Source organism: Telmatherina bonti (assembly GCF_933228915.1).
Source record: "Telmatherina bonti genome assembly, chromosome: 15".
Lineage (NCBI taxonomy): Eukaryota > Metazoa > Chordata > Actinopteri > Atheriniformes > Telmatherinidae > Telmatherina > Telmatherina bonti.
This window is the reverse complement of record NC_136613.1, coordinates 23,734,718-23,753,377: the sequence shown is the minus strand read 5'-3', so window position 1 is coordinate 23,753,377 and position 18,660 is coordinate 23,734,718. Positions and strand designations below refer to the sequence as shown.

The following is an 18,660-nucleotide window of genomic DNA, read 5'->3' as shown; positions in this document are numbered from 1 at the left end:
TTGGCGAAAAGGTTAATTTAAAGGCTTTACAAGAATGGATAAGTAAACTCTGTTGAATTATATATAATTCAAACCTAAATGTTCTTTCTTTCAACGTTATAAACCCCAAAGTTCAGACAGTATAGTTTGTTCTTTTGCACTTGCAGCCGACGGTCTACATTTTCACGCTGTATGTAACTGTTAATCACTTGTCAAAAACAGAAGTGGTGCATTGAAAATAATCAAAGCAAAAAGCACTACTAAATCTATTGCATCAGCTTTTTGCATTTACCTCTATGCTCTTAGACCCCAGAAGGCAAAAGTTGGCATTAGATTTCCTTTTAAAATTTGTTATAATGAAGAAAATGATCATCAGCATCACAGGGTGGGTCTTCAAATACCTGTCTGTTTTCACTGTCTGAAGCTTATAAAAGTTTATCTTTTGTAGAAATACATGTTTGATATATTAAGATTTTACATTTTTTATATTACTAATATGATATATACTATAATATAATATACTATAATATAATACTAACATGAAACAACAATGGCAGAAATGTAGATGTTGATTAATGATCTTTGCTGTGTGTTGCTACTTTTATTTTCTTCTAATGCTGTTAATCTAAGAAGACTCAGCATCAGGTTTACTCGTCATAGCTGGTTCTTGAAGTCTTTCCAATGCATCCAAGCCGTTACATGTCAGAAGGATTGCAGGTCACTGCTCTAAATCAAACCCATTTCTTCCTGCCACACTGAGCATCAACCAACACCTCCATCTGGCTAAGTAGCACAAACTGTTGCCAATTACAACAAAGAAACCTTCCATCCAAATCTTTTATATCTCATTCTCAGGTATTTTAAACCCTTACTGGACAACTTGAATGTGTATTTTTCAGTTTCTTGTCATTTACAGCAATTTTTTTTCCAGCCTAATTTGTCTTTTACACTAGTTAAAGGATGGTTTCTCATTGTATTCCTGTATTACATAAATATACTTTAATTGTCCCACTTGTTTTGTGTCAAAGTTTAACCCCAAAAGTGTTGCTGTTTATTTATACAACAATGTTTCCAACTGCTTGGACTATGCACAGTTCTTGTTATTTACCTCTCAAATAACCAGCAGAGAGTCAGACCCTACTTCCGTTTGCCCCCTTCATGTGCCACTGTTCACTCATTGAGCCTGGACACCAGCCACAGGGATCTTATGAGGTCTGGATATCAGCCAAAGAGCTCAAAGTGACCTTCCTCACCAGACGGACAGCACGCAGACACACTATCAGGACGCCAGCCTCAGCTCTGTGTTTTATGGCCCTTCTCATATTGAAAGTGCTCTTCAAAAGGAGGCTTGAGCAAAGACGTGGTAGTTTTACGAGCAGTGGAAGAGACAGTGACGGAGAAGGGACAACCTAAAATATATATGCTTTCTGAGAGAAACAGAGGACATATTTGTGAAGCTGTCAGTGAGGTGCAGTGTTGTGTGAAGTTACATTCACGCTGACGCTCAGTTCAGAGTTGAGTCATGCAAGGCTCTGCCGATTCAAAACTTTGAACCAATTAGACTGCAGAGGCTCACAACCATCACACACACTATTGAGTTTTCTTTTCTTTAATTTTACTGTACATTGCTGTACTCCCCCCTCCGTGCTCAAATGTTATGGCAATTCTTTGCATAATACTCAGCTTTTTTGGTTGTGCACTTATACACAGCCCAGACTAAACAGCCCAGATCATCAGTATGTCTCTATAAGGCATGGATGCTGCTCTTGTGATATCTCAGAGATCACAAGAACCTCTGTGAACCTGCTGTCAGATGACTCCAACATAGAGAGCCCTTTCAAAGAGAACTGGGATTCAAACTGGGATTTTAACTCATTCAGGAAGATGGTAATGCATAAGTTTGGGATGTATTGGAGGTCTGCGTCAGTCAACTTACTGGAGCTTGGAAAGTGGAAAGCCTACTACTTCTGAATGGTTAAAAAGAGAGATGAGCAGGATGAAAGCATTAGATGCCTCAGACACAGCCTTGACTGTACATTCAATAACAGCTACAGCACAGAGATCAGGTTAAATGATGATGAGGATAAAGTAGAGTTTAATCTGATGCTGTGTGGGTATGGGTTTTGGGAATACAGTAGGGATGGCATGGGAAGCTAGCATCTGAAATGAAGACTGCAACATGATTTAATCATTTTGAAGGAATTCAAGCAAACACTAACCTCATCGTCTATCACAGTGGTTCTCACACTTTTTCTACAGGGCCCCCTTTTCATTGACAACAATAATGTCAAGACCCCCCTCCCGTCACATGAGCCAAAGAAGGATACTAAGAAATGTAATTAGTTTAGTGGCTGTATTGTTAACTAAAGTGGTTAAAACTGTGCCAGTGTCAATATTGTCATCCATTCTTCTGCTTCTGTTTGCTTCTGCAAACTTCTTCAGGCGAGCCGAGTTTTCAGTGAGACGGATGCTGCTTTGGTAAAACAACTCTGCTATATGACAGTTGGCTGGTTTATATCTAAAGTAGCCAACAGGTTTTTCTTAGTATTCAGGATAAAAAAACAAAAAAAAACAGTCCCCAAGTGGTGTTGTAACTTGTGTGGCTTCATGCTTTATAATATCAGATTATATTATTTGATACTGTGGTCTCTTTATCACCCACCATCAGTTCTTATTATTACTGGTCAAGCAGGAACAGATATTCTCCATCATATTTTCTTCTCTCTCTCTCTCTCTTTTTTTTTTTAACTTGAAGTTTGTCTTTCTTAATTTATCATCATTTCCTGTGTGTACTTTTACAAATTTGTCCAGTGCCAAAAGTCCCAAGTTTTATTTAGACTTGCCGCACCCCACCAGTGATAACTCTGGCCCCCCAGTTTGGGAACCACTGGTCTATGAGAACATGTCTTGAGTCTGTGTTATCTCACCATGTTATGACATAGTAGTTTGGAATGTGAAGCAAAATGTCTCTCGATCATTCACAAAATTTCACTTTGTTAAAAATAATTCAAAATCAATGTTATCATCATGAGACTGAAGGTACTTTCCCTTTACACACTTTTGTATAGTTTCTTTTATTTCTATTCATGTCACTCAGGACCACAAAAATGTGAAAAAAAGGTCCCCTCCATATTTTTATGTATAAGAGTTCCCCTGAGTGGGTAACATCATCCTGCTGTTTTCTGTCTAAGTGAATTCTGCTAAATTCAGTTTTGTTGTCATGAAGGATAAATAGAGATCAATAGTATTTGGTGCACGGTGTATACTGTGGATAGTGCTCACTGTAGCAGTACATTGGACTCAGACTGCAGTTATTGACTCCTGTTTTCTCCATTAGGCTTTCCCTCAGTCTCCAGATCTCTGTGGACCGCATTGCTAAATGACAAATTGCTCCTTCACACAGTCTTGCGCATGCCATAAGCTTCACTGCAAAGCAAACGCTTGAAGTACTGCCATCCACAGCCTCTCTGAAAAACCACCTGAGCTCTTGTTCATCGCTGCTTCTGGCTTTTTCCAAACAAGGATGCTTGTGGTGTTAATATGAGAGGGAGGCTGCCTCAAATATATCATTAGATCGAAACAAAATTACAATAATTATAAATTATGATGTTAAAATAATCAACATTAATTATTCCCACAAAGGAATTCAACATAAATTAAGCTCCTCACTTTCATATCTTTAATCATTTATCTTTACCTATTCTTTATGGTCATCTTGTGCTTCAAATTGTCCAAGAGATTGGTAAATATTACTGCCTGTCCGTGCCACAGGGAGTTGTATGGCTCATCTGTATTTTCACTTTTTTTCACCTGTCCTTCCTCCACTCCCTGCTCTGTCAATCAATAGCCTGCATTTAGCATGGGATTGCACATAAACACAAGGCCTTCGGTTGATGTACCATGTTGCCCAGTAGATAGTACAGCTGTTGTACAGCTCATATTATCCTTGTGCAATATGTCCCCTTTGTATCTGGAATGTTTGCTTTTGGATTTTCAGATAACATTGCGAATATTGTGACGTAATTCAATTTGTGTCAAGATAAATCAGATCCTTCGTGATTGATCAGAGCCCACTTCTAATCCCCACAACCTTACGTGAGTCACAAAAAATCCAAGGTCTGCTCCGTTCCTTTTCAACTAGTTATGATTTCCACCTGACCCACTGGCTGTATGATTCATTACACAGGCATACACACACAGTTCAATGGTGTTTTATACAGTGGTTGTCATCTGCCTGCCAGCATCCAAGGACACTGATTCACCACCTACATGTAAACTCACACCAGTACAACTACACTTTGAGAATTGTTGGCAGTGAAGCTGCAGCAGGGATTAATTCTGACAAAAAGAGATTTGTGAATGTCGCCGTTGCGGCGTCTCTCAGAGCCTCATCTGGTCTGTGTTGTTAGTTTGCCTTTATGTAACACCACTAACAGTGCTGCTAATAACTGAGACATGCTGAGTTCTGATCATGCCTCGCCTTGTCGCCTCCCTCTCTGTCTTCTCCTGTCTCTCGCACAGAAGTCGAGATTGCATCCCTTTGCCCATCTTCCCCAGGCTGCTAGCTTGCACCAGCATGGCAGACAATCGAAAGCCAGAAGACAGTGCCCCCCAGTGGGACCCATCAGGTGGTCAGGAGCCTGGGGGCACCCATGGAGCCAATGGGTACTCTTCCTCAACCTACAGAACCTGCCAGTCGGGTGGAGCCCATGTGGCAACAGCCCCTTATACTGGAAGAGAGAACGGCTTTAATGGGGAGCTAACTGGAGCACATGCTATAACTGCAGGTAATTTGTCCATCATTTTTTCAATATCTACTTGTCTTAAACTGAATTTTGAACAAAATAAAATAAAGAAGTGGAACAATTTGAACAGTGATGTAACAGGTTAGAATTGTCTAAGTCATAGTTTGGTTATGACTAATTCTGATATGAAAAAAAGAAAAAAAAATCTTAAAAATGAAAGAATTTCCATAGATTAACAGTATTTTTCACTTGAAACATTTCAGCTTTTTTTCTCTTTATTTAGTCATTATTCTTATGGATATGTAAAGTTAAAACAGCTTATTATTAAAACAAAAAAATATTCATTATAACAACAGTAAATCACACTTATAGTAACTGTAGCCATCTGGATATGATATGCTACAGACACAGAGTTATAAATAAAATAAGTAAAAAAATTAATATAGAAAAAAACACCCGTCTGACAGTGAAAATTGTAAGAATTTTTTTTAAAAAGTATTTCTTTTATTTAGCTTTTGTAGAAACTTGCATGTAAAGGTCCCATCTGGCTCAAGTCTGACATTTATCCAGTCACAAAAACATATGCAGCAGATTACGATGCATTGATACAGGACAGTTTAAGAACTTGCATTTTTAAAGAACAAGTCTAATGCTAACTGAACCTCCCATGGTTATAACAACATGACACGCTAGATACATAGGATACTTACAATTTTTTTACACTGGTCTCTAAGTTGTAGGTTGAGGATTCACATACAGCCTCATACCACATGTCTCTTTCTCTTTCTTTACTTTTAAATATTGTATCAGTTCTTTAGATGATTTGCCGATTGTTGGCTCATGCTCTTATTTTGCTTGTTGTGCTTTAATAGTGAATGTCTGTTTATTTTGTGCCATGTTATGAACTTTTGGTCGTGCTGCCTTCTTGGCCAGGTCACTCTTGAAAAAGAGATTTTTAGTCTCAATGAAGTTTTCCTCTGGTTTTAAAAAGAAGAAAACATGACTGACTGAAGCTTTGGGGAAATATTAATTCAAAACTGTCCCAGTATGTCTGAATCATGGTATATATTGCATCCGCACGCTGATGAAGCTACATGTCTGAAACACTTCTGGAAAGGGCTCCTCTCAATCAGAGGTGTGTAAGACAGAGAAAAAATGTAGCCAATTATGTTCCTTTAGATAATTTATCACCTCTTTTTTTTATGATTTTATGTCCAGTTATTTTGACTGAGTAATGACTGAGTAATGATATAATTTTAGTATTTAGGTAAGTAGCTGTTATCTTATGATGCCAGATGTGTATGAGTGTGTTGAGCTCCCTCTGATGTTTTTCTAAGAGTCGTGTACATGAGCATGTTTGTGTGTTATTAAGCAGTGTGTGTTTTTTTCTGGCTGTTGTTGAGCTTCTATATGAGATTGTTTCTGCAGTTTCTTTCCTTGTGTGGGTTTGCATCACTCACTAGAATCACATACTGTTATTAACCATGCTGTAATTAACACATAAAGCATGTCTCTCTCCTGCACAACCCCTTCCCTCGCTCACACCCTGAGGACCAGAGCACTAACCAGTGCTACCAGTGGTGTATCCATGGAAACAGTTCCCTTACAATTTACATTGCCAATCCCTTTGTTCTTTTTGGCTTTATCTTGCCTCAGACAGAGCAATTTAGCGTCCAATGAATGAAGCCTAGTTAACCTCCCATCTCCATTATTGAGACTTAACACATACTAATTTCAAACTGTTTCTATCAGTAAAAGTACTTTTAAGTTGCCATTTTTATATTTATCGATTTAGCTTAGAGGTTATTAACCTTTATTAAATTGCTAAATCAGTGCAGATGAAAGTAGGATGATTAAATCAGCTTTCAGGAGCATTTTTCGACTTGTGATTTTCTTGGGGTTTTTTCATTTGTGACTTTTTAATCAGAAATTAAAATTTAGAAAAGTCTTTTCTAAACTGCAAATGACCACACAGCACCTTTTTTAAAAAAAAAAAATGTTTTGGTCACCTGATATCTTAGCCACATGTGCAGAGTTTATCCCTGAATAAGTGTGAAACTATTAATAATATCTTGTTGTTTAATTGTCATTTAAACAATTATTCTGCCTATACTGTATATGAAATATCTAAGAGAACGAGTTTGTGGTTTAAGAGGACTGAGACCTGCAGAAAAGCTGTTGCAGATACTATTTTCCTGTTATCCAACTGATTTACTTAGTTTCATAATAATGATATGTTTGTGAGTAAATCAGAAATATGACTTGAAATGAAGCTCTGCATTTTTTTCACACACAATTGCTTTTTCATACTGTAGCCAATTAATTAAATGCTCTAACCCAACAATGAAAATATTTAGTCAACAGTGGAAAGACTGGAAAGACACCATTCAATCATTGATTGAATGCTGATGTAGCGTATTATCATCAATGTTAACCTGTGATCCAATGTAGGAGCGACAGTGGGTGTTTTAATTATTAATTCGCTGTGTCCTTAGACAAGCGGACGATCTCAGGGCACCACCCAGCCCTAAATTTGTTATACGGTCAGGCAGGGAATACCGTAATATGACAATGATGTTTGTCTAATAACAGATAACCATCAGTCTCAAAGTACGCTTACTGTAAGTTCTCGTCAGAGGGAACAAATCACTTAAAGATCGATCACGCTACCACGACTTCTTAAAATATAACACACTTTATTAAAAACCACACCGGTTAAAATCATCAGGCACAAATGAAACTGATAATGTAAACCAGAAATAGCATCAGCAAACATCAAATACTGAATTAGCCAAGATGAGAGAGAGGGAGAGTGAGAGAGCGAGCGACAGAGAGAGTATGGAAGCTCGAGCCGAGCCAACCACAAAAATGTAAAATAAAATAAAATTATTAAAGGTAAAGTTATGTAAGCAGCTTACATAACTTACACAACTAGGAAGGTTGGAAAGATGGCAAGTCTAATGAAGTTAACTAACTATGTTAGGATAGACTATCAGGCGGATACCGGGGGAATGGATTTAATAAGGGCAGCTTCTACTAAGACACCAGCTGGATCGGAGACAGTGGAATAATGGGTTGGCCTTACTTCAGCGCCTTGGTGGTTGAGAACCCGAACCTTGGGTCCAGTGGGCAAGGATTCAGCGGTCGTCCTGATACTTGTCCAAAGGGGACCTCCACAGAAGTCAGGAGCTTGCCTGGAACCGCCTGGTTTGACGTCTGAAGCTGCACCCAACTCCGATTAGAATCCACGGGTCACGGGTGCCGGCAGAGTCCTGGGATCAGCTGGCGCAGTAACGTTCGGGTCGTCCGTGTGTTACTGGTCACAGTCTTTTTGGGCCGGGAGAGCAGCTTCGACGGCGGGTCAGAAGCAAAAATTGTTCAGCCAGAACTGGATGAGTTTTCTGGTGTTAAGCAGGAGCGAGCTTACTTACCTAATAAAAACGAACATGACGCCAGACGGACAAAACACGACTAAAGCAAACATCAAACGAAAACGAAAAGAAAAAACAAGAGAGAAACAAAAGAAAATGAGAGAGGAAAAAACAAGAGCAGAAAAAAAAAGATAAAAAGGAAGATAAGAGGACAAAAGAGACAAAAGAGTCAAAGAAGAAGACAAAAGAGGGTAAGTTCCGGGAAGACCCACAGTTAAATTTGCCGGCGCTCTGGGGTGGACTTTAGATTATCCAATCAGAGCGCAGGGGTCAGGACATGGGGTCTGAAGGTTTGGTCAAAATACTAAGTTCTTGGGGAATTAAACGTAAAATTTTTCCAACCTCAAAACATGTCTATAAAATCCATTTGTAGAAGTATGAATGATCCTTATAAACATGAACCTTAAAACAGTTTTGCTGCTGTCAAAAGGGGAAAAGGTTTGTTAACAGGTACCAGACATTTCATCAAGACATTTCAAGACATTTCAATATACTTCATCAATGATTTTCACTTTCCATGGACCTGGTGGGTCAAGAAATCATTTCCACACAACAAGTTCTTACTTTGAGTCAGAGTCGTTAATAACAACAGCATATAATGTTAATCACGGAGTATTTAATCAGCCTGAAATGCCTGTCCCACCCTGTTCGAGGGTGTCTGCTAGATGGCGGCATTGCTCCATCCAAAGAATCACAGAAATTAACTAACTTGCTAACTTCTGTGGATTTCACATCTGAAAAACGGTTAAAGTCTTGGATTAATTTAGAAAGGAATATTCATTCATTCATTTTCCGAACCGTTTATTCCAATTCAGGGTCGCGGGGAAGCTGGAGCCTATCCCAGCCGGCTTTGGGCGACAGGCAGGGTACACCCTGGACAGCTCGCCAGTCCATCGCAGGGCCACACACAGAGAGACGAACAACCACTCACGCTCACACTCACTCCTAGGGGCAATTTAGAGTGACCAATTAACCTATCATGCATGTGTTTGGACGGTGGGAGGAAGCTGGAGTACCCGGAGAGAACCCACGCATACACGGGGAGAACATGCAAACTCCACACAGAAAGGCCACTGACCAAACCAGCCAAGGTTCAAACCAGTGACCTTCTTGCTGTGAGGCCACAGTGCTAACCACTGTGCCACCGTGCAACCCTAGAAAGGAATATGAGTCCATTTATCCAGGTGTGCTGAGGATACATCCAGTATTTTATACAGTTTAGAATTCAGAGCTTAAAGGTTCTGCTCTGGAATTTGGTGTTTGTGTGCTGTGGATACAAAGGGACCTCCTGGGGTGATGGACAACAGGCTCTTACCAGGGTCCAACTTCAAAAGGGTGCCACAGTCTGTCTGTGTAGACATTTCCTACCAGGAACAAGATAAAACCAGCAGGGTTCCTAGTTTAAAGTGGAGGTCTGTCTACCTGGATTAAGATGGATCTGATTTTTAGGGCTTTCATTGAGCTCTGTTTTGGAGATGTGTGGATGGACCTCCTCAGATAAGAACTTCCTGAGTTCTTATCTGATTCGGGGGTTAACTCGGCCTTGGTAGGTTGCTACACTGATATGTTTCTGTATCTTAGAGGCGTGGCATCAGGGGATATCTGAAAAAAACAGTTTGAACTTTTTAGTTGTATATTTTCAAAATGTGGCTTGCTCAAACTATTTTTTCAGGATCTCCTACTCCACCTTTAAGTTAAAAGTTCATAATACTTTTAAACAGGTTCATGTGTAGATAACGAAGAGCTTGTCACATAGTTTCACTAAAACCTGCATCTTCCTCTCTCTATATTGTATTTATCTATAATAATGATAATATTTTGTTCCTCAATATATTCAGGGCATTGTACTCAGCACCATTAAGCCAAGATGATGTCTGAGCAGCTAAAAAGCAGTGTTTGTCTGCTGTGCTTCTTGTCATCTTACGTTAGCATTGCTCCAAAGCAGGGTGGTGTCAGGGATAAGTGGGGCAGGATGGGTGTCAGAAGGCCTGATGCTGGCTTTTCATGAACCCTCTCTTCCTGTGAAAAGCCACTACAAGAACTACTGAAGCACAAAATTGTCCTCTTGACTTTCCTTTGAAAGAAAGTTGAAAAGTCATTCAGCCATGTTAGAAGTGGTCAAGAGACAGAGAGAGAGAGAGAGAGAAAGAGAGAAGGCATGAGTGAAAAAAAACAAAAAGTTAGGACATAGACTTGCATAAATTGTAAACTATTTGGAAAATCTTGTGTCATGAATTTATCTGACACAAGTCAGGACATTGTTTGATGAGTCCCAAACATGAGTTTCTGCTCTTATTTATCACTTCTTCTCATCACCTGAAATCATTTTGTCTGCAGAGATGAGATTTGTCCAAATGAAGCTTTGCTGGGAAGGATGAAAACAAAAGAGCTTCATACTTTTTCTTTTCTGTGTTTATATCAAAGAACATCAAACAATATAATGAAACGTTTACACATGGACTGAACTTATTCAGCATTCCATTTTTTATATTTGTTTTATAGTGTATTGCAATCTTTCCTTTTGTATTTAAAAGCATTTTGACTTCAATCCTCACAAAACAACTAAAACCTAAAAAAGTTCAGTCTGAGGTTTATGTTTGCATCAGGGTTTTGGAAAGGGAATAAATTAGCAGACAGCTGGTGGAATTATTTAACATTTCACATCTTTAGCCTCAATTTTTACTGACTTTAATTAGTTAACTGGGCCTCTGAAATTTGGTCAGCAGCTTGAAACATTTACAAAACTTCTTATTAAACTTTCAGGACCCCCTCTGTATGTATTAAGCTGCTGTGCAGTACTATCACCCTGATTAGAGCAGGGTTTTATCTCAATCAGGGTTTGCTCTTGTGATGCTGACAACCCTGGTGACTGGGTAGGCTTTGAAATATTTATATCTTGTTCTACTTTACAGTAAAACCTTTCAAGGATGCTAAGACCATTATAATATCAGCTCTAATGATGTAGTAAAACCTTTCAAGGATGCTAAGACCATTATAATATCAGCTCTAATGATGTACATTATTGGCATTTTTTTCAATATTGTTAATTGGTCATTTCAGCTTTCTCTGAACTTCTTCTAAACTTTTTCTGAACCAACACAACTTTTTTCAGTGTCTTTTCAGGGATTGAAATGCCATTGCTCTCCGATGGCTGCAGCACCACAAAATCTTCCTGTCAAATCAGGCTTTTTTCTGTGTATTTACACCAATAAATCATGTTAAATGGACTTGTACTTATATAGCGCTTTTCCAGTCATACAGACCACTCAAAGCGCTTTACACTACTTGTCACATTCACAAGCACACTCATACCCCAATGGGCACATCCAAGGGCAGCTTGGGGTTCAGTGTCTTGCCCCAGGACACTTCGGCAAGACACTGCCTGAAATCGACCTCCCAGCTTTCCAGTTGAAGGGCGAGTGCTCTTCCTCCTGAGCTACAGCCGCCCACCAAATCTCTGTCTTTTTTTTCCTTTTCTTAATGCTATATAATGTCGATGGATTATTGAAGCACGACCAAAGCTTCCTTTTCAGGTTTAAAAGTGAAAAATCACAAATGGTGGATCTGCAGATGTTTACTGTGTCTATGACAACAGGTGCAGAATTGTTCACAATTTTGTTAGATGACAAAGAATAAAAAAAATAAAATAAAAAAAATTTAAAAAAAATAAAGACCCCACTGCATGTCCCCTTGATTTGACCGTTGATCTAAAATACAATTCCAGACAAAGATTTTATATTTCTTTTTCTTTCCACAAGGAAAAAAAAATTATATGTTTCCTTGAAACCTTATTACAGATACCATTTCCTGTTAGTGGCTGTAGACACAGTACACAGAACATGTGTCTCGCATTCCAATTACATATGGTCCTAAGTCCTAAGTCAGTGGCCCGCCAGTCTGTTGCTATGACAACCACTTGCTTTACACATTTTGGCGCCTGCTGGTGTCATACCAAACATCACTCCTGCTCTCTCTGTGCCCTAGCCGTCCTGCTGTGTGTCTGCATGTTTGTGTGTGTGTGTGTGTGTGTGTTTGTGTCGGGATCTTGATGTGCTGTGTGTTGACTCAGGGCTTCCATTTTTCTGCTCGGAGAGGAAGCGCTCTCATCTTCAGCCTGCCTGTTATACAGGTAATAAATATATTTTATTGAGAATGGATGCGCGTGTATCTTTGTGCTGTTGTATTGTTGGTTTCGATTATTGTTTTAGAGGAAAATGTCCAAAGCTAACGTTCTGTAAATGGAAGGAGATATTAGTGCATGCTTTATTCTGCTGTCACAGCGATGACAGCCAAGCTGCTCTGTCATTTGACATCACTCCAAAATGTGCTGACACAGTCGAACCAGTCTTGCTTTCATCACTGGCAGACTGCTCTATGGATGCGACATGCTTTTATTTTCCTTTTTTGCTTTGTGAATCTGTGTGTGAGTAGAAGGATTTAGGTCCAGGCCTTTCTTTCCATTTGACTTGTGGTTGGCAAATTGTAATGCTTAACAATTATTTTTCAAGCAACCAAAGCCTCCTTGTACAGCAACTCACTAAAGCAATCACTAAAACCTAAAAGTAAAATGAAATCATTCATTTTCTTAATCACTTTGTCCACTTAAGGGGGGAAGCTGGAGCCTATCCCAGTAATTAAAAAAATCACAAAGATTGTTGCGATATAGATGTCTTACGCTGATTAGTTTTTGATCTCAATATATTTAACCCTTTTAAGCATCAACTTATTCTTAGAACCTATTAACTATGAACTTTTGGTTTTACCTTATTTATGCAAATCATTAACAATACGACTGCGATGGACTGGCGAGTTGTCCAGGGTGTACCCTGCCTTTCGCCCTAAGACAGCTGGGAAAGGCTCCAGCTTCCCCGCAACCCTGACTTGGATTAAGCGGTTAAGAAAATGAATGAATGAATGATTAACAATATGAAATTACTACTGTCCTTGGCCAAAAGGCATGACACCACTAGTCCTTCGCAGGGCCAACACAGAGAGACAAACAACCACTCACGTCTCGGGACAATATAGAGTAACCAATTAACCTAACATGCAAGTGACTGGACAATGGGAGGAAGCTGGAGTACCCAGAGAGAACCACCTCATACACAGGGAGAACATGTAAACTCCACAGAGAAAGGCCACTGTTTTAACTTCCCCCTGCTGAGGTTCAAACCAGCAACCTTCTTGCTGTAAGGCCTCATTGCTAACCACTACGCCACTATGCAGCCTCCAACAATGAAATCAGTGAAGAAGTAAACACTTCTTCTGTAACACTGCTCCTTTATGGTGTGTGTTGTGGATAGAGTAATGCCCTGTTAAATTTCATTTAAGCTAGGAGGCACTGTGCAAACCCTAAATTCATCCCATTGAATGAAGAAAAATACTGATTTAGTGAATTTCTTTTATCTTTCCTGGATTCAAAAGAATGAATGCAAAAATTTCCCTTTAGAATTTGAATGATTCAGGATCTGCTCTTGATAAACTGTGTTTCTTCCACAAAGGCAGAGTGAAATGACAAACATGTAGTATCACTCAAAATAAACTGATGGAAAGCTTGAATTTCCTCAAGTCCCTCCAGGGAGATTTTGATGTGGCACTGCTGAACTTTTGCAGATTTTTGCAAAAGTTTGTTTTGAACCCACTCTGACCTCTCTCCAGCAAATGAGCCACTCTTATGTTGTTTTTTTTTTCTCTTGTTCTGTCACTTTATCACTTTATTTTCCAGATTTTTGCTGGCATGTAACATGATGCTGTAAAGCAAAAAGCAGCTGTAATGTGATCCTCTAGGCCAGAACGCAAAATTGTGAAGTGTGGTTCCTTAGCCTGGCGGTGCTGCAAGGTAGTGATGGCTCCAAGAATGTGCATAATGAATGTCAGTATGTCATCAAAACAGAGACAGAGGAACACAGTCTTAAGGTTGCACATCGATGCAGTGTTCCTTTAATGAGCAGTTCCACAAATCTTTTAATGCCATATCGAACAGAAATACAGTTCTTAGAAAGCTAATCCACTGGCATATTTGTTTAGGGAAAGGGGCGCCCCAAATCTGTCCAACTACTCCTCCATTAAGACATGCAACTGTCTTTTTTTGTCAGGAAACAGTAATCTGAATCCGCCGTAGTGAAACAGAAGGTGTGATAGCATATGGCTGAGCCTTGTACTGATGCTTGATATTGAGGACCGCTTTGTTCTGCTCTCCTTGCAAAGCTGAACTTTTGGAACACTTTTAATGTCATTAACTCATTATCAGCTCTTCAGGTATGTTGTGATTCATTGGTCCTGCTGCGTAAATGTGCCCTTACTGTAAAGGTGATGGATACAGATGACGTCCTGTTCAAATCTTCTTTGTGGAACTTGAGTTTGCAGTGGACATAAGTAACCATACCTTGACAGTTCTTTGTATTGTCAAACAAACAAAGACATTTTTCTCTGATAGAAAGGATATAAACAATTCAAACACTAAAACTGAGCTTCAGACTCTATAAAGCTGATGTCAGATTGGAAATCTTTATTTATTTATTTTATTTATTTATTAAGCACATACTTTTCATCTTGCCCCCAAAATGATATGAATTGGCATTTTATCCTAGTTTTAAGCTTAGGGGCTGTTTGCTAAAACTGTTGTGTGGACTGGGCAAATTACTTCTATTTTCTGTGCTTAAAAATGGGCTTTTGCCTGGAAACATTGAATAGGTGCTACACATTTGTTGCTTTTGCTATTGAAAATGGAAAATGGCTGCTTTGAGTCGGTGAGTGGGCAGTGTGAAGTGCCCCCGGAAGAAGTGTGTGTATGTGTGTAAATGTAGACGTGTGTGTGTATGCCTGCCAGATTGTTTGGATTGATGTGTGGGTGATGTTGGATAGAGAAAGGTCTTGAAACAGCAGCATTTAAAATAAATATATTGTCATCCAATCCTATAAGTGCTGTTCCAGTGTAAATCAGTGCTTTGATTCGGATCTGCAGCATTTCATGGAAAATTTAAATGCTATGAAAGGCAGACTGTTAGACTAATATATATTTAAAAAAAAAAAAAATCCCCATCATTAAATATGAACACATACATGCGTTATTATATATCTTATTGTTACATTTTTACTCTTTCCTTTGAAAATTATCATTATTATAGCTCTGGTTAGCTTCAGCTAACTTTTCACACATAAATGATTAGACACATATCGACACATTTTTTTTAACAGAGTAAAAACAAAAGAAAACATCAACTGATATATACAATCTATCCATTTTTCTATCTATCTATCTATTTTGGAAGTGGCGGAGAGGGCCCGCCTCCTCCTCATTCCCTACATCTACAAACAAGACAGACACAAGGAGAAGAACTGCAGGGAAAGAGAGACAGTGAGAGGGAGGGAGATAAGAAAAAACAAACATCTATCTATCTATCTATCTATCTATCTATCTATCTATCTATCTATCTATCTATCTATCTATCTATCTATCTATCTATCTATCTATCTATCTATCTATCTATCTATCTATCTATCTACCTATCTATCTATCTATCTATCTATCTATCTATCTATCTATCTATCTGTCTACCTACTTAGTTTTATATATGCATTATCTTCATGCCTTCATGTAGCCCAGTTTACCAGGTTTACCAGTGTAGTATTTGTCCAGTATCCACCATATTACTCTGGTTCCTCAGTACCTGATGGAGACCACACCAGGTAGGACTCCAGGTTTCGTTAAAATCAACAGAGTAACTGATATTGTGGAGATTTTCATAGTTGCACCAACAAAACTCTGACACAATGGTGACATGACTTCTGGAGGCTGTCCTGTAATGTCTGCTCCAGCAAGTCTATCAGGTCCAGTTCCTTGTTGGGTGGAGCCTTCATACCAGGGATGATCCAATTGGGACCTTTAATGTTTTGTTGTTTCCCAAAGTCATCCTTGCACACAGAAAAACAAAGGTTTGGTTGCTGTACTGTAAATGTGATAAAACTGCATTTTATTTCATTTTAAGGTACACATGTATCACTTTAAACTAAGTATGTAATTGTGGTTTATAAACCCTCAGATTAGGCAAATGGATGTGCTAAATATGTGGATTACAGGGTGGTGTGATGTTTGGTGGCAAAACATACATGTTTTAATTTTCAGGATAGCCTGCTTCTCCGTAGTATTCAGCTGGAGCAACAAGGTATAGGCACCTTTTTGGAAACATTCTGCACCTCCCTTTTTTTGTGTATTAAAGCAGTGTTTTTATTTGATGTATTTCAGTCTTTTTTCTGCTACACAGAAAGTTGCTGTGGGGGATATCCGATAAGCAATGTGTGTGTGGGTGATATGTATAAGCATCCATATGATTTGCTACATTTACATGGGAGTTTTAATTCCTGTTTAACTCTGAATAAAAGTTAAGTCAGCTTAAACTGATGAAAACTGATGTGAAGACTTAATTCCCAATGCAAATTTTTATTTGGAATTAAACTTAATTCTGATGTAATATCTAGTTTTTACAAGTTACGACTGAAAAGACGAGAAGCACAGAGTGAACTTTATTTCCAGTATATGTCATATTAAGGTGCACCGTCTGTCCAATCTGAACCCTTCCCAATCCGCTGCTTTAAAGAGGAATTAAGTGAGGACATGTTTCATGTAAACCTTCATTCAAAATTATTATTCTCATGTATTATTTAATACAGAAATATTAATTCAGAACTAAAAAAAACATCATGTAACCATACCCAGTGTCAGGAATCCATTTTTCAACTGAGTACAAATGCTAAAGTGTTCTCTTTAATAATTTCATAAAATAAAATCAAATAAAATCTTCCAACATAAACCAAAAGAACTGGTTTGAACTCAAATGTAGTGGTAATTTAAATGATATGTACAAACTAAAATGGTTGTTGGTAAATATCAAGCAGTTTTATTGGGAAAAAAAACAACAACCAAAAAAAACCTTGTACACACAGCAAGCTTATTTATTCCTGTATCAAAAGCTGTTGCATTGTTTGCATCAGATCCAGACTTTTGAATCCAACATTTTTTACCCTGCTTATGACGATGGTGAGTTTCCATAGTAACACTTAAAGCCTTTAGCAGCAATAGATCTATTGCAACAGTTTTGGAAATAATTTCAGCCTGCTTTACAAGGTTTTGAGTGACGTACAGTAGCATTTTTGTTTATCCCGTTTGCTTGTGTGTCTATTTCCAGAACAAGTGTCTGCACGGATTGTGCAGGAAGTGACGGCAGAGGCAGTGGCAGTCTTAAAAGGAGAACAGGAGACTCAACGGCTGCCGTCAGGTGAGATGCACATCAAAACGAGGGTTGCCAAGTATTAGCTATGGGAAAATGATCTTCTGTTCAAATGTTACATGGGGGCTGGAGGCTGGAGCCTGTCCAGCACAGCAGCTGGCACTGGATAAGGGTCAAGGCACACCTCGGGCAGGTCTCCAGGGTTCCAAAAGCAACTAAGTGTCAGCAATTCACACCCAGCATCCATTCATTCTGCTATCTAAATATTACGTGTCTGAAGACCAGAGGTTGGCAACACCACATGGCTTTGTTGAATCACTCACAAAATGAAAAACTGTATATTTACAAAATTATACAATCAGTCCTGGTAAACAGTGAGCCCTGCACAGCAGAGACTTCCCAGAGACAATAATCATCCTCATTCTTATTGACTGAAAACAAATAATCTGATGCTGGAGTTCAAGTGGAATGAATCAGTGATCAGATTGATGTCCAGCTAAGCCATTCAGCAGCATTATAGAGCATTGATCACATGTAAAGAGTCTTCAACTTTTCACTATTTGTGTAGCTTTAATGTTTCTTTTATGTGACTTCCAGGACTATAATCAAGTCTGCTCTTTCTTCTGTACTCCTTTAGTTGAAGATACCACCAACTTGCCTCCCTCCCCTCCCCCCTCACCTGCTGCTGAGCACTTTGGTCCACTGGAACAAGGTAGGTCAAGAATCAAAAGAACGTCTCTATTAAGTAAGTGTGTGTTTTTGTTTTTTTTTCTTTCCCTATACTGTAGCCTTTGGAGTTTTGCGATCGACGACACATAAATGTGCTGGTGTGTTTAAAGCACTGGGAATACCCAGGGGGTGTCAAGACACTCGCCGCTTCCAGGGAACAAATGACACACTGATATCCATTCAAGAAACCTTAAAAAGGCTGCTAAAAGCTGGAACATCTTCTCCTTTCTTCTGTCATCCATTTACTCTGAGATCCTGCTTTCTCCTCTTCATCATACACCTGGAAGTGATACACTCAGTATCTTCATCATCATCACCATTTCTCCAGAATGAAGAAGCACTCTCATGCATGAACACATTGTGCTCTTGTTATCCTCTTCATCCTCTCCTCTTTCTAACCTTCTTACCTTGTTGTCTACCCACACACTAATAAGACGGCCGGTTTAGGTAATCCTCCAAGTCTTTGTTGTTTGTTCTTTAGTTTTTCAAGTTTAGCATGTCTACAATCATGGTGTGGCGTTTTATGGTCATTGTCGTTTGTCTGCCTTT

The 18,660-nt window shown here is 38.9% G+C and overlaps 1 protein-coding gene across 1 annotated transcript in view; it reads left to right on the top strand.

Moving 5' to 3' along the window:
* Nucleotides 1-4,555: 4,555 nt before the first annotated feature.
* The window catches only part of map2 (microtubule-associated protein 2), a gene marked incomplete at both ends in the record, with an annotated part of 38,487 nt that continues 24,382 nt past the window's right edge, over nt 4,556-18,660 (top strand). Inside the window, 3 exons of the mRNA XM_079253896.1 lie at nt 4,556-4,766; nt 17,341-17,430; nt 18,020-18,094. Coding sequence (XP_079110022.1) covers nt 4,556-4,766; nt 17,341-17,430; nt 18,020-18,094 — 376 coding nt within the window. The remainder of the gene's footprint in view (nt 4,767-17,340; nt 17,431-18,019; nt 18,095-18,660) is intronic.